At 40.9% G+C, this 15,221-nt stretch overlaps 1 protein-coding gene across 1 annotated transcript in view; it reads right to left on the bottom strand.

Moving 5' to 3' along the window:
- The window catches only part of MMP20 (matrix metallopeptidase 20), a 43,806-nt gene extending 29,318 nt beyond the window's left edge, over positions 1-14,488 (bottom strand). The window contains exons 1-3 of the mRNA XM_069469016.1: positions 14,352-14,488; positions 6,199-6,446; positions 2,085-2,233 (exon numbers count right to left, since the gene is read on the bottom strand). Coding sequence (XP_069325117.1) covers positions 2,085-2,233; positions 6,199-6,446; positions 14,352-14,477 — 523 coding nt within the window. The 5' untranslated portion in view covers positions 14,478-14,488. The remainder of the gene's footprint in view (positions 1-2,084; positions 2,234-6,198; positions 6,447-14,351) is intronic.
- Between the last annotated feature and the right edge of the window lie 733 nt (positions 14,489-15,221).

Below are 15,221 nucleotides of genomic sequence, written 5' to 3'. Positions count from 1 at the left end.
TATTTTTCAACATTCATGTTTTAATAATGAGAAATTCACATGTCAATAACTGCCTATTGAAAAATAAAGAGGGCTATTTTATACTGCAGAGATAGTAAGTGTTAAAAATAAAAAATAAAAAACCTTATTTGGCTATTGTTTTTGTTTTGACATCTGTTAACTGACACATAGCATACTGTGGACTTTGCACTTGCCATAGATTACAAAAGGATTAGGAACAGAGGGGAATCAGATAGCAACTAGTCCACTGCTTGGCAGGTGAACCTACTGTTGGAATGAGCTTTTGAAATAAGATTCAGCTGAGATGGTGGTGGTGCCTTGAACAAGTGTGTGCTTACTGTTTCAATAGCACAGTGCAATTTAAGGAAGTGTCAAAAAACACAAAATTTGGCCAGGCGCGGTGGCTCACGCCTGTAATCCTAGCACTCTGGGAGGCCGAGGTGGGCGGATCGTTTGAGCTCAGGAGTTCGAGACCAGCCTGAGCAAGAGCGAGACCCCATCTCTACTAAAAATAGAAAGAAATTATATGGACAGCTAAAAATATATATAGAAAAAATTAGCCGGGCATGGTGGTGCATGCCTGTAGTCCCAGCTACTCGGGAGGCTGAGACAGGAGGATCGCTTGAGCTCAGGAGTTTGAGGTTGCTGTGAGGTAGGCTGACGCCAAGGCACTCACTCTAGCCTGGGCAACAGAGTGAGACTCTGTCTCAAAAAAAAAAAAAAAAAAAACACAAAATTTCTCTGTAATTTTGATATGCTTTCATGCGTAAAACCCATGGAAATGATAAAGGTGTTTATAAAATCCTAACTTTCAAAGCTTTGTGTTTTTGTTTTATTATCTGTTTTAATTAACAGTTCATTACAAATTTAATAGAAAAGGAGGAAGAACAAAATGAAGGATGTAGAAAAAGCTACATTTTACAATTTTTTTAGAATCTTAGAGAGGATGACTTGTTTTTGTTTTTTTAAAAACCCAGCCAAAGTTCCGGTAAGCTATTTCTCAGGTTTCAGTGCAAGGCTGTTTAATCAGGTTGCATGCCTGGAGGACTGAAGGCAGTGGCAGCAGTGCCTAGTCAGCTTGTGTGTTAGGGGACAGGACACCAGACATTAACTCCATGGCCCCCAAAGCTGCCTTGTGTCACACTGCCCTGCCACCTCACCAGGGTGGCCTTGGTCCTCTGGGAGAAACAGGACCTGCCATGGGCCAGGCTGCACACCCAAGGACATTCCTAAAGGGTTTGTGCTCAGGATTTGCTTGATCTTCTCTCTCCTAGCTCCTAAGCATGTTTTCCCCCAGTGACATCAGATTAAAATTAAGATCAGGACTTGAAATGACAAGGACACTTAGAAACATTATCTGCGGAGGGGAAGAGACAGTGGGTCTCACTTACTTTGACTATTAGGAAGCTGAGAAGGGAAAGGAATTTCATGGGCCATTTGGCCCTTCCTTTGTCTACTTCCTAGACATGGTTCTCTGAAAAAGGCGCAGAGCTCTCCACCAATGCTGGTGCAAACTTATTCCCCTGCTCCTCACTAGGGTGGGTGGGGAAGGGAGAAGGGGGCAAGTTGGAGGCAGGCCTCCCCTGGGACCTCCCAAAAGGTAGTCTGCAAGCGTGGGCAAGACAGGAACACCGCTTTCCTAACCATCGCTGCAGGGCGACAAGCTACATCAGGGTCACTGTGGAATTTACTTCCATCAGGGAGAATTCAAGGTGGGAGACTCTTGGCTAACATGGAATAGGGTATACTGTGATGAACACCATGATGGGACTGGATGAGGTGGCCAATGGGAAAGCTAAATCTGACAGAATTTGTCCCCAAATGAGGCAAAACCATAATGAAAGCTTAGTATAGTGAATCTTTTCTACACCTGGGTCTAATGATGACAAGAAATGCTAAGAACCCATATGGCCCTATTTTCTGGCCAGATGAAGAGCACGACTTTACCACGGTCCTGGCCTCTGCCCATCATAACACTGCGAAGGAGGATTGTGCTGATCACTTGGATTGAACGTGTAGAAGGAACAGCTCTAGAACGATTCTCCTTTGAACTAGTAGATGAAACCCAAGAAGTACCACAGTACCTCCAGTTTCAAAAGAGATCATAATATCCGCTTCTCCTGCATTTACTCTAACAAAGTTCAGAGGGACAGCGCTACTCCAGGCCCGCAAGGCCATCTCTATGGCTTTTTCCACCTCGGCAGCACTCATGGAAGGTGTGTATTTGGATATTCTGTGAAAATAAAAGGGACATGTTTTCCTTTCAGTAAATGCTCCTGAGTGAAGAAGGCAAGAATTATATTGTAGGTTGTATTAAAAACAAAAATGTTGAACATAAATTGACAGTTTAGATTTTTTTCTCTGAAGTGATCATTCTTATGTTGTTTCTGTGTATGTTAAATTGCTGCATATTAAACAGCAAGGCAAATGAAGAGGAGAAATGAGAGACAGTTGAGATAATTTGGTACTGAAACAACTTGGCATCCACTGTTATTATACTATCACTGATTTTAAAGAATAATGGTTGTATAAAATTATAACTCGTAAAAAAAATCCATTTTCTGTAAAGCGGTTTTATTGGAGGGGGGACCTCTTCTTCCCCAGAAGGGAATGCAAGTTTTCAATTATAAGAAATATAAATGTGAAGTTTTGAGGTTTTGCAAATTCTCATTCACAGGCCATCAGGATTTCCCCAGGGCTGTTGGGGACTGTTTTTTTCTGAAAATAATGCATTCTTAAAGAGGAAGGGCTAACTTTAAAAAAGGATGCTCAATGGGACTGAAAAAGGGTTGAGCCTTCAGCAAGTCCTGGTGTGACAACGACATCTGGAGGCAGAAACACGTAGTGCTTTTTTGACAAACTGGGTGAAGACAGAGTTGGTGATTTTCTAGAACTTTCTGCTCTGGAGCGTAGGGGCTAGGGTCTCTGGCAGCATGCAAAGGAAAGGCAGGAGAGAGCAACTTCTACCTGGGACCTGAGGCTGGGCTGGGGTGATGGGTGCAAAGTGAGAAGTGGGTCTGTGGGAGCCAACCTTGGGAGCAGGAACTGAGCCTACCTTCTCCCTTTCTCCATCTCCTTGTCTAGTGCCTTGCACGTAGTAGATGCTCAGCAAATGCTTAATGATGGATGAATTAAAGGCTAAAAACTAGCTGTTTTAGGGCCTACTCAGTTGCTCTCAAACTTTAGGACCCATGGTAACTCCCTAGGAAGATTGTTAAATATAGAGGTATGGTCCAGAAATCTGTGTTTTAACAAATATCCTAGGTTATTCCAATGCAGGTGGGGCAACTGCAACCAGGGACCAATAGCAGTAATCATAGGGTCCCAAAAGGAAGGACCGTGTCCCACAGAGAAGGTAGTAAATTCAGGACTCGAGAGGAAAGGACCAAGGAGCTCTATAACCCCAGAGGTTGGGGCCAAGGGAAGGGAGCTGTAGAGTTGAAGGGGGAAACCAGAAAGACCCTTAAGGGACTATTAAATGCTTTCAAAATATGCCACGCCCACTGCATGATATTAATATGTGACTTATCACAAGTCTGGATAGTTAGTACACTGAAATTCCCTCCATTAACAATATGTCAGCTGGATCTTTGAGTTGAATATGTGTGTTGGGCTGGAGAAAACAAGCATGGAGAAAGGGACAGCACCAGAAAAGAAGAGAATGTGGAGAAAATCCTGCCCAGGGTGTAGGGATTGATAAAGCAATAGTAATAAGAGCTAATATTTCTTGAAGACATACTATGTGCCAGGCATTGTTCTAAGCACTTTTAAATGTGGTATATTATCCAATCCCCACTCCCAAGTCATGAAAGGCAGGTAATAATAATAATAATAATAATAGTCATTTACATTTTATGATTAGTCAGGCTTTTGAGCCCAGTTCTGTCTGACTCCAAAGCTTAAGCACATAAGCACTCTGCTGTAGTTTTTCTTTCTTAATCCTCTGGGTTTTAAGAAGTTATTCTGAAATCCAGTAGCTACACAGACAGACTACTAGGATAGCCTCTGGTGTCTTTTTGTAGGGGAGGGGACGGGGAGGACTTTGGGAGCAAGCGTGGACGGCAGCGTGAGTGCGTTGAGGGGGTCTAGGGTCGCCCAGCTTAATCACAGGATATCAGACTTCCCCGTGTCTCCCGTTATCTGGCTCCCTGCCCCTCGTCTGTGCTGTACCTAGTCACACACTAACACAGGGCACGACTTATTTTAAGAAAACTATGAAAAAAACTCCATGGATTTATACACATTTTCCTTATCTTACTCTTATTATCTCACGATCACTCATGTGTTTAACTCTGCATGGGGGGGTGTTCCATGCCCATTACTTTGATTTTTTTGTTCAGAGCGCCACCTTATGGATTTATAGGTTCACAGCGGGTGACAAGCGGCCTAACGGAATCATCTGACCACGCCCTGTGTTCAGGCCCTCATTTGATCAAACGGACTCTGGTGTCTTGGAACAGTTTAACAAGTGGTGCTACAAGGGGAAGGGAAAACCCTCCTGATTTGCATGGCTTGCTGATTCCTGTGTTGTAAATCTCTCACCGTGGCTAATTTCAAGCTACCGACTTGCCCTCACTGAATTCGAGGTTGGGAAGAGGTGAGCAGGAGTGCACCGTTGCGCAGTGTTTCCACCGTGCAGATAAAACAGATGTAAACAGCCTCCAGACCATAGACAATAATAAAATGAAGTAAAATGAAAAGCGATGTTTCAATTACCTTTGTTTTAAAATATAATTTATTTAAGTGCAAATTTACAAGATTTAATAATGGCTATTTAATAATGGCAACCAGCTCATAAAATTCTTGGAGACTTAACAACTGGCTGCAAAATTTTTGACACTTTAAAGATTGGCTGCTGTGAGCTGTTAGGAGCCAGCTCCAGCGCACCACAGCGTGGGCTAGTGCAGCCTTTCCCCTTCTCCAGATAGCGTCTAGATGTGCTCTTCTAAAAATGCAACTTGATCCTGGTCCCAGCCTGGCTCTCCACTGCCCTGGGGAGAAAGCCCAAACTCCTCAACAGCACGGTCTAGCTGCCCTGCCGCTGCTTCTCCAGCCTCATTTCCTGCCATTCCCCTTCCTGCACCCTCTACTCCAGCCCAGGCACTAGGTTTTGGTGGCGGGTGTGCTGCTCAACACCCCCGCAGGTCCACTCACTGCTGCTGTTTGCTTGGTTTGCTTTTCCACTTGGAAAACTCCTAATGTTTGCAAGGCCTGGAGCAAGACCACAAATGGAGGCCACTCTTCTTTTCCAGCCTGCATCCATCTGGCATGTGTGAGGTCCACACATGTAGGCACAGTCCACCCCTCCAGTGCCGTCCTCAGGCTGAGGGTCGGCCACCAAGCATGGTCTGCCCTTGATTGGACCAACCTGGGGAAGAGGCCTGCACTGGCCCCAAAATAGATCCATGCCACTGGGGCAGGCAATTCTGGCCTTGGTACCCAGAGCACAGCAGGGAGGGACAAAGGTTCCCCTAGGTGTGTCCCCTTGGTCTATACAGAATGAGGACAGAGGATGAGGGGAGGGAAGACTGCAGGGAGAGGCTGGGGGGAGCTTGGAGCTAAGGGTGGAACTGCTTCTGTTCTGCTTTAAATCAGGCTCAGATGTCACTGCCCGGTCCCCAGGCCACTTGGTAACTGTCTCTGCTTAGACCTGTGGTTTCTTTCCCATTTCTCACGCACAGCTGCAGCTATATGTTGGCATGTCTGCCTCCCCCAAAGGACTGTGAGTTCCCTAAGATCAGGAAAGGTGATCTATTCACCTTTATATCCCCAAATTGAATGCATGTGTTGATGGTGAATAAATAATCAATAAATGATTTTTGGAATCTATGAAATTAGTTTATTAATAGGCGAGTTTTATCTTTCTTATTGAGTGGGTTGTTTTAAGAAAACTGGTTTGTACTGTCAGGTCCTTAATCCTAGATTAGATTACTTTGCTTTAAAGATCAGTGTGTTGTTTCTAACTGGTAAAATGGTCTGTAATGCCTCAGATGGCCAGTCATTACCGTAGTCCCGAGATCATAGTGAATCGGCCATTGTCATTGCCTAATGGTTGCACCTAAAAAGTTCTTAATCTTTCTTATGCTTGTTAGGAGTCAGGATTTGTATACAGATCAGAAGGAAGATATTTTTAAAAGAAAAGTAAAAAAGAGGGCAGGGGTGTTTCTCTCGGAATTTGGAGAGACTCAATCTCATTACCTGTATGTCAAAGTATTTTTTTTCCATTTGGGTTCACTTGGGAAGAGGCGATAATTTGCCACGTCGGGAACCCCGCAGCGCGGCCTCTTGATCACGTCCATTGTGGTCTGGTCTAACTTCCCGGTGACTTGGAGGCCAAAGAAGGCCTGCAGCTCCTTAATCTTCTTTACCATGGAATTGCCTCCTCTGGCAACGATCTCACCAATCTGGTGTCCTCCTTTCTTCGTGTAATACTTGTCAAGATACACCTGAAACGCAGAGACAGGCTGATGCATCTATGATGTGGTCTGGGAAATATGCATGCTCAAGTAAGGCAGGGAACGTTATTCTCGATGTATTAAAAAAAAGTGTGTAGAATATATTCCCATTTTTTTTGAAAAAAGAATAGACATATTTGCATAGAAAAAGCTTAGATATATCCCAAATTATTAACAATGATTATTTTGGGGTAGTGGGGAATTTAGATAATTTAATATTTTTTTGTCCACCTGCATTTTATCACTTTTCTACAATGAATATGCATTTTTGCTTTAATTTTTTTTAAAGAAAAAATAGTGGAAAGAAACTAATATGAACATTTTTTTTCATGGATCAATTATTTGTCATTGAAGTTCTTTACCCAATTTGCAAGACAAAAGCTATCTGTTTACTTTGGTAAACAGTTATTGGCATCATAGTTTCATCATGCACAGTGTAAGATCAGTATGTTTTTAACTGTCAGAGGCATTGTGTTCCAGCCTCTCATCCTTTACAAAGGTAGAAAGAAGGTCAATCTACTTTTCAGTGGAGGCTTTTAGTCAGTTCAAGTGTGTTCAGTATGTAGGGTGGAGTTTGTTGCTATGGGCAGGTTTCCTAGGCAAGGCTGCTTTGGCCCTTGAGGCAAGTAAAATGAGCCGTAAATTATAAGGCTTTCATTTGCACATAAACACTTAAAACCCCTTAGTGTATATTGTTCAAAACACATTTCTATGACTCAGGGCTAGGATTAGGGTAAAATGAGTTAGGGTTGTGCAAATACGAGGTTGAGGCCTGTCTTTGGCCCACGAATTTCACCTACCTAATGTATTTCAGGAAAATAATCAAAGAGCAGCTATAGATTTATAAATACAGTACCCTTGGTATCTGTGGCATTGGTTCCAGGACCCTCATGGGTACCAAAATCCACAGGTACTCAAGTCCCTGATATAAAATGGCACAGTATTTGTATATAAATGACATACATCCTCCTGTATATTTTAAATCATCTCGATTATTTATAATATGTAATGCACTGTAAATGCTATATAAACAGTTGTTATACTGTATTGTTTGGGGGAAAATGGCAAGAAAAAAGTCCGTACATGTTCAGTATAACACAACCATCTGTTTTTTTCCCCTAATTTTTTTGAATCACAGTTGGTTGAATCCAGCTGGATATGGAACTCATGGATATGGGGACCTGGCTATATTCAATTGTATATAACTTGTTTATTTATTAGATATAATTATATATTACTCATTTATATAATAACCATGTATTATCATATATAAATTATACAAATTATTTACATATTATGCACACATTTAAAAAAATATATAAAAATAATAAAAAACTAAAAGGGAACTTAATGTCTTACAATTGAAGATTTGTTAGATATATTGTTATATATTCATGTCAGGCAATACTAGGCCTCTACTAAGATCACAGTTTTGAAAAATATTTAATGGCATGGAAAAATGCTCTTGATATAATGGCAATATACTGAGAAGAGCAGAGGAGAAATGTTTATAAGATTATAATCACAATTTTATAAATAAACCAAATACACACACATACACAATAAAAAATGAAAGGAGGTATGCCTGAATATTAATGTTGATTATCTCTGGGTGGTGAAAGTATGGGTGGCTTAATTTCTTCTTTATCCTTTCCTACATCCCAAAGTCTTTTACAACAAGCGTGACTGTTACTGTTAAGGTGAAAAATAAACAGGAGTAAGTCTTCCTCGTTTGTTTGGAGAGGGTGCTCTATTTCCTCACTGCAGGGTCAACTGATCCTTCCCTGCCTGCCCTGCACGCTCGAGGAGCTCACTTTCCCTCCCGTCCCTTGTAAAAATCTTAGGTCACATAAGAAGCCAAGAGGAGGCAAAGAGAGAGGCAACATGGATCTCCAGGTCCCGAAACCTAGAAGAGTTTCTCTGAAACAAAGCCATGACTATTTGGTTCTGTTCCATCTCTGACGAGACCATCGTAAATAAGCATTTTATGTTTCTGATCTTTTCTGCAAGATGAAGTTGACACGATGAGTCATTCCTGTTTGCGTAAGTTAATGCTGTGATAATTCGATGCTCGTGGCAATGTCTGAATGTGCTCCTCAGAGTTAAGCTCTGTGTAGAACACCAGATGTTCTGTATTTCTGAGACAGTTGATTTTAAATATTTTGTTCTCTGTGAGGTTAAGTGTGATACTCTATATTTTAATTCTTGTTTCACAAAATATGGTCATATGGTAAATTAATTGGAAAACATGTTTACACTACGAAGCTAGGAGCCATGTTTATAAACAAAGTGATATATGATTATAAACCAGGACTAGGATGGGGCCAGTGGTGGGTCACCAGAAACTCAGTAATCAAGATAAATAATGGTTTAGTGCAAAATTCAAAAAACTCAAAACTAATGCAAAACAATTCATGATAAACAAAATTTCAAAATTTAAAATAAAGACAGGATGCGTTCCTGCCTTATTTGCCGCACCCTAATGCTGGCTCTGAATCATAGAAAAGTCTTGTTATGAAAGATATGATCTAAGGGATTAACAGTGGCTATATCTTAATGATGGAATTAAGATGATTTCTTTTTAATGATAGAGTTTTTACAATTTTTCTATTATGAACCTATACAATTTTTACAGCTGTTTCTTTCTTTAAAATATGCATAAGATGTTAGACTTACAGCACAAAAAGGCTGTAAATTATGGCTAGTTGTAGCAAGCAGGTTTAAAGCAGTACATTTTAATGAAATAAAAATAAAATTAGAAACTATTCTTAAAAAGAGAACAAAAATTGGTCACTGCAGGATATAAACAAATTTCTCCCTACTTGGAGGTCTTATGGGATGTGGTTCTTATGCCAGTAAAACACGTGTCACATTGCACTGTAAACTACTACTTTCCACCAATTTCTTGGCTCCCACTTGCTCAACTGCAAGCTCTTTCCTGTGACTGCTTCACAGGTGCAGGTCCTGTGCCTGACGCAGTTCTAGGCTCAGAGTAGATGCTCAGTTAATGTTTGAGCTCTTTTTCGTTAGGCACAATATGGGAATATGCTTCTTTAAAGAATTAACAGATGTTCCCAAATTCTGGGAACTTTCTTGCCAACACTTTTGGCATATTTTTCAGAGTCAAAATGTTCCATCAGGCAGTTAGATATGCACTTAGAATTGCTTTTGTGTTATACTCTAATACTTGTATGCAGTTGGCTCAACAATATTGACCAAGGGTCAAAATTTCAGGACTCATCAAAATTGTATCATTTGCTCCCCACTTTCCTCACTCCTCTATTGTTAAAATTGTTAAAGTCACAATTTTAGGGTTGATATAAGATGATTCTCTCTCTACTTCTCTTTCAGTATGTGACAGATAAAAATAGTGGAGGCCCAGGATTCCATCCTTGCAAACTAAGCTAGCAGCTTCAGTCTCTCTCCCAACCCTTCACCTTCAGTGCACTTTCCTAGTCCTTTTCTTTTCTGAGAATTAAGAGGTTTTTTTTTTGTTTGTTTTGGTTTTTTTTTTTTTTTTTTTTGAGACAGGGTCTTGCTCTATCACCCAGGGGCATCACCACACCCAGCTAATTTGTTTGTATTTGGAGAGATAGGGTCTCTCTATGTTGCCCAGCCTGGTCTCAAACTCTTGGCCTCAACGATCCTCCTGCCTCAGTCTCCCAAAGTGCTGGGATTACAGGCATGAGACAGCACACCTGGCCTCTGAGAATTAGAGTTTAAAACTCAGGTTTTAAACTCTTAAAAAGCCAGGGTGAAATTTAAGGTATATTTATTTATTTATTTCCCCTCCCTCCCTCCCTCCCTCCCTTTCTTCCTTCTCTCTTTCCTTCCTTCCTTCTTTCTCTCTTTTTTTTCTTTCTTTTCTTTCTCTCCTTTCTCTTCTTTCTCTCTCCTTCCTTCTTTCCTTCCTTTCCTTTCCTTTCCTTTCTTTCTTTTCTTTCTCTCTCTCTCTAAATCACATAAATAGATTTGTGAAAACTTTTAAAGCTGTCCAAAAAAATGCTAGGTTCTAGTCCAGGCTGTGTCACGAACAAGCTTGGCCAATTCTTTCAATTTCTGGTGGTTTCACCTTTCTTACCTATAGAATGGGTTGGCCAGGTGCGATGGTTCACACCTGTAATCCTAGCACTCTGAGTGGCCGAGGTGGGAGGATCACTTGAGGCCAGGAGTTCTAGACCAGCCTGAGCAAGAGCAAGACCCTGTCTCTACAAAAACTAGAAAAATTAGCGAGGCATGGTGGTGTGTGCCTGTGGTCCCAGCTACGAGGGAGGCTGAGGCAGGAGGGTCGCTTGAGCCCAGGAGTTTGAGGTTGCTGTGAGCTATGATGACACCACTGCATTCTAGCCTAGGTGACAGAGCACGACTCTGTCTCAAAACAAACAAACAAACAAACAAACCCCTCTCCCAAACCAAAAAGAAACCCCTATAGAATCAGGTTGGTTTCTGTCCTACTGACCATACCACTGTGAGGATCCAAAAGATCCTCAATGTGAAAATACTTTTAAATGTATCAAAAGACTTTGAAAACCCTTTTACTCATTAATTCCATTCTGGAAACCTATCCTGAAAAATAATCCTTTAGATTAGGCTGATGTACAAAGATGCTTATAGAAACATTATTCATATGGAGATAATCTATTTGTCTAACAAAGGAAAGGGTCAAGTAAATTATAACTCATTTATATTCTGAAATATTTGTGACTATTTAAAATAATGTTATAAAACTAGTATAAAAATCAAAATTTTCTTATGACAAAATAGAAAAGTAAAAACCAAATTTTGAAGACAATGACAATTAAAAAAATCTTTATCACGGAAAGTAAAATGGTAGTAAAAACATCTGAATTTAACAGTTTGTATTTGAAAGGTTTTATTTTTATTTTAATTATTAGTTTATAATAATATGATAATGAAAAATTTTCTTGTTTTTAAAGACAGTTAAAAAAATCTGTTTTAAATGTTATGTTGATACTAGCAAGGCTCCTTTAAAAATAAGAGCCTTCTTTTTCAGACAAAGTTTGCATTGTGAAGATGATTTTTGCATATAAATCCCTTGGTCCTAGAAAACATTTGCTTTATTACCAAGGGGCTCAGAGTTATGCCTGTGGCAGAAGACAACCTTTCATTATAGTCCCATCTGTATGAATATGAAAAAAGCATGATTTTGTTGTCTCTTACATTTCTGCTTCAGAAAGCATTATACACAATAAAATACCTTTAATAGATAAAAAAAATTGTCATATTGATACTACTTATTTTTTTTAAACAAGCCAGAATAAAACCCTGGATTATGAAAATAGGTAAGCATTTTATCATCCCATCATTTTTGAAGCCTGTATGCAAAATAGCAAGCCCGAATTTAAAGGATGCAAGCAGACATTGAATAAATTAACTAAGAACGTGTTTATCTTTTCAAGTGTAGGTTTTTGCATCCACGGGTTTTGGAGGGAGAGGTGTATAATGTTTGGAAATACGGACTATCTGGTGTTTCCAGGCACAAGGAGCCATTTGTTCCCTCTTAGCAAGAGATCTAGAAGAATAAAGCATCTTTCTAAGCACTCTCTCTGTTTAGTCTGACCCAGGCTGCCAGGCCCCAGATGACCTGCTGGCCTCTGTCCCTGGGACTCCTCCAGGACCCTCTTCCCTGGTCTCTCAACTTGTCACATGGGTGTGATGATCACACTCCAAGCTCCTTCATGCCGGGGCTGCTGCAGATTCCATTTCCTCTGCCTGGACTGCTCCATGGAAAATACCTGCCTCCCCTCCCTCGCTACCCCAGTCACTTGCTATCATCCTGGTTAACTTATTTCTAATATCATTTGTCACTTTCTGGAATAATCTTGTGCCCTTTTTGGCTGATTCGTTTATCTCCTCCCAGCACCTTCCCACCTGCTCCGTCATCCCCATGGAAATGCCACAGGAACAGGGACTGGACTTGTTTTGTTCGCTCATGCTTCTCCAGCACATACCACACAGTAAGCATTCAATAAATGAACTTAAGCTGCCTATTGTCATGTTTTTGTTTGTAATTTTACAAGGCTGATGTGGTTGTTATGTAACATTTCTATAAACTGTAAGGTGGGACACTAATTCTTTCTAGTTGCTGGGATCCACTTTAGAGGTTTGCCCAGATCCTTCCAGGCTTCTAAAGAGTGATGAGTGTCCCTACCCAGAGCTGATGACTGGAACTGTTGGTCTAAGGCCTTTCTGAGAGTATGTCATAAGGAAGACTGAGGAGGACTGATTTATTTTGGAGAGGAAGAAGTAAGGAATCACTAAAGGTCCCCAACATTCCAAGGCCACCCCCTTCTTTCCAAACACCCCTAGCAGACCCCAGACTGGAGCAAGAATAGCTTCATCCAAGACTTTCTGGCCTTATTTCTGCATAGACTGGTCAGGGGTTGGATAATTTTTTGGTAAAGAACTGATAGTAGTTTTGGCTTTGCAGGCTATATTCTGCCATTGTGACACACAAGTAGCATAGGTAATATGTAAACTTAGGGATATGGCCAGGTCTGGCCCTAGGACTGTAGTCTGCCCCAACGCCGGGCTAGAATCAGGGTCTCTGGTCTATTCCACCTCAGATCTATTCCACCCTCAGCATGGCCCTCCTTCTGGGAGTCACAAAACCTCCGTACTTTCTGAATCAGAGGACATGAGGTGGGGTAGGAGGAAATTACATTTGGGAAGAAGGGACCCAAAGCTAGATGGCACCCATATAATATAATTTTTAACAGATAGCAATATTCTGAGTTATTTTGAATTTAGTTCATCTAAAAGTGACCTCAAATCAAAAGAAGTTTAATTTAACAGGCCTGTACTGGGCATCTGTGTATATGCAGGGCTAATATTCAGAATGTTTAAGGACTGGTGCGGTAGGGGAACTGACCAATTAGAATGAACAAGTAGCAGAAACATTGGTAGGGACATGCTGGAATGCATGGGTATAAATGAGCTCCATGACTCCATGGCCAAGCAGGGCACAGGCGCAGCCTGGATTGCAGGAAAACAACCCTGAGGCAGAGCTGGTAATCATAGAGCTGCTACAATTGTGACAGACATCGAAAGAGAGGCTTGTGTGTAAAAACATCTTTTCCACATACTCTTCCCTAATGTCTGAAATTCCATCATTAGAAATCCATTTCTTTAGATTAAGGATTACCACCTTCCTTTTAAATGCAAAAACACTTGGAAGCATAGACACATTGGCTCATTTTGAGTCACTTACTCTTTATAAAAGTACTAATGTGAATTATTTGTATCAGACCCTTTCCATCAGTCATATGGGAGAGATCTTAAAAGAAGAAAATACAGAAAGTCTAAGTAAAGAAGGTTAGTTGGGGAATATGCTTTAGAGAGGAAAGGCCCTCATCCACTTTAAATTTTGACCAAGGTTACCTTGAATACGAGAGCCATTTAAAAAATGTGAACACATGGGAACCAATTTAGGCAAGTAAAAAATGTGAGCACAGCTAATCTGTTTGCTGCAACTGCTAGGAAGCTTAGACCTAAATTCACAACGTGCCTCTAGTGTGTGCATTTTATATCTTGGTGTTTACTTTTCTGCCTCTATTTTTCCTCTTACATTATTCCTCAAATACTTGCTTTGTCTTTTTGTATTGCATGTTATTTGCAAGCCACCTCGAATTCTGTATGAAGCAAGATACCTAGACAGATATTTATTCATTTATCGATTCAGTCATGCAACACGTACACCTCGTATGCACCAGATACTAATCTTAGATGGACAGGAGATAACACTGATTAGACTTCAATGGACTTATAAAATGATTTAAAAAAGTATAATAGATATATTGCTTATTTTCTCACTATGCCCTTTTAGGTTTTGCAGGGCAGGAGGAGGAAGAGGGAATTGGGCAAAGATTCACAAACCTGTGCAAGGTGGTAGTTGTTCCTCCAGGTCCTGGGGGTGGCTGAAAATAGGGAGGGGGCTGCCGTGGAAAGCTTCAAGGCTGTGATGAGGAGGACAGCAAGGCCAGATGCAGGGAGCACCTTCATCTCCTTACCGTGGCTCGGTAATTATATCAGCCTGGGGGATGGCAGACAGTGCACATTTGCACTTCGACCCTGAGCTCCTTTTATAGAGTCAAATGGGTCTGGGCCCTCCGAGCAGGGATGATTCATGTCTCAAACGGTAATTACACAGCTCCCTGATGATGGGGTAACACAGCCGTACACAGGAGTCAGGAAAGCTTCATTCTTTGCGATGTACCAAGCGGCAAAAGGAGAAAACCAGTTCCTTTTAATGAAGTTTGCCAGCTACCGACACAAATTGGGGAACTGGGGTAAACTTGGTTGGTTTGGACCCAACTCAGCTGAAACATTTCATTTGTCTCAGTTTGGGGCCCTTTTTCCATTCTGATTACAGAAAAGTTGAATGATTAGAACATAATTGAATTTACCTTCACAGTAATCCTGGGCTGCCCGTGTATTCAACCCAATCGCCTGTATCTTCTGCATCGGCCTCGACATTTCTAGTAACAGATGCTGTTCATAATGATGGTTCTGAGACAGGTAAAATTCTGAATCATCAAGGTAACATTATATTATACTGTGCTGACTTAGGGTGGAAAGTGAACTGATACTGTTAGAAAGCTTTTCAGTGAGTTAACACAAGAGTTACCTTAGTGAACCAAAACATCAGGCAGAACTCCCCATTCTCTGTGCACTCTGGTTAACTGGAGTCATATTCTTTTTTCTGGCTCCAATTAAGATGGATTTTGATCTAGAGATCGCATGGAA

The sequence above is a fragment of the Eulemur rufifrons genome, chromosome 6 (assembly GCF_041146395.1).
Source record: "Eulemur rufifrons isolate Redbay chromosome 6, OSU_ERuf_1, whole genome shotgun sequence".
NCBI classification, from domain to species: Eukaryota; Metazoa; Chordata; class Mammalia; order Primates; family Lemuridae; genus Eulemur; species Eulemur rufifrons.
This window is presented reverse-complemented; position numbering and strand designations above follow the sequence as displayed.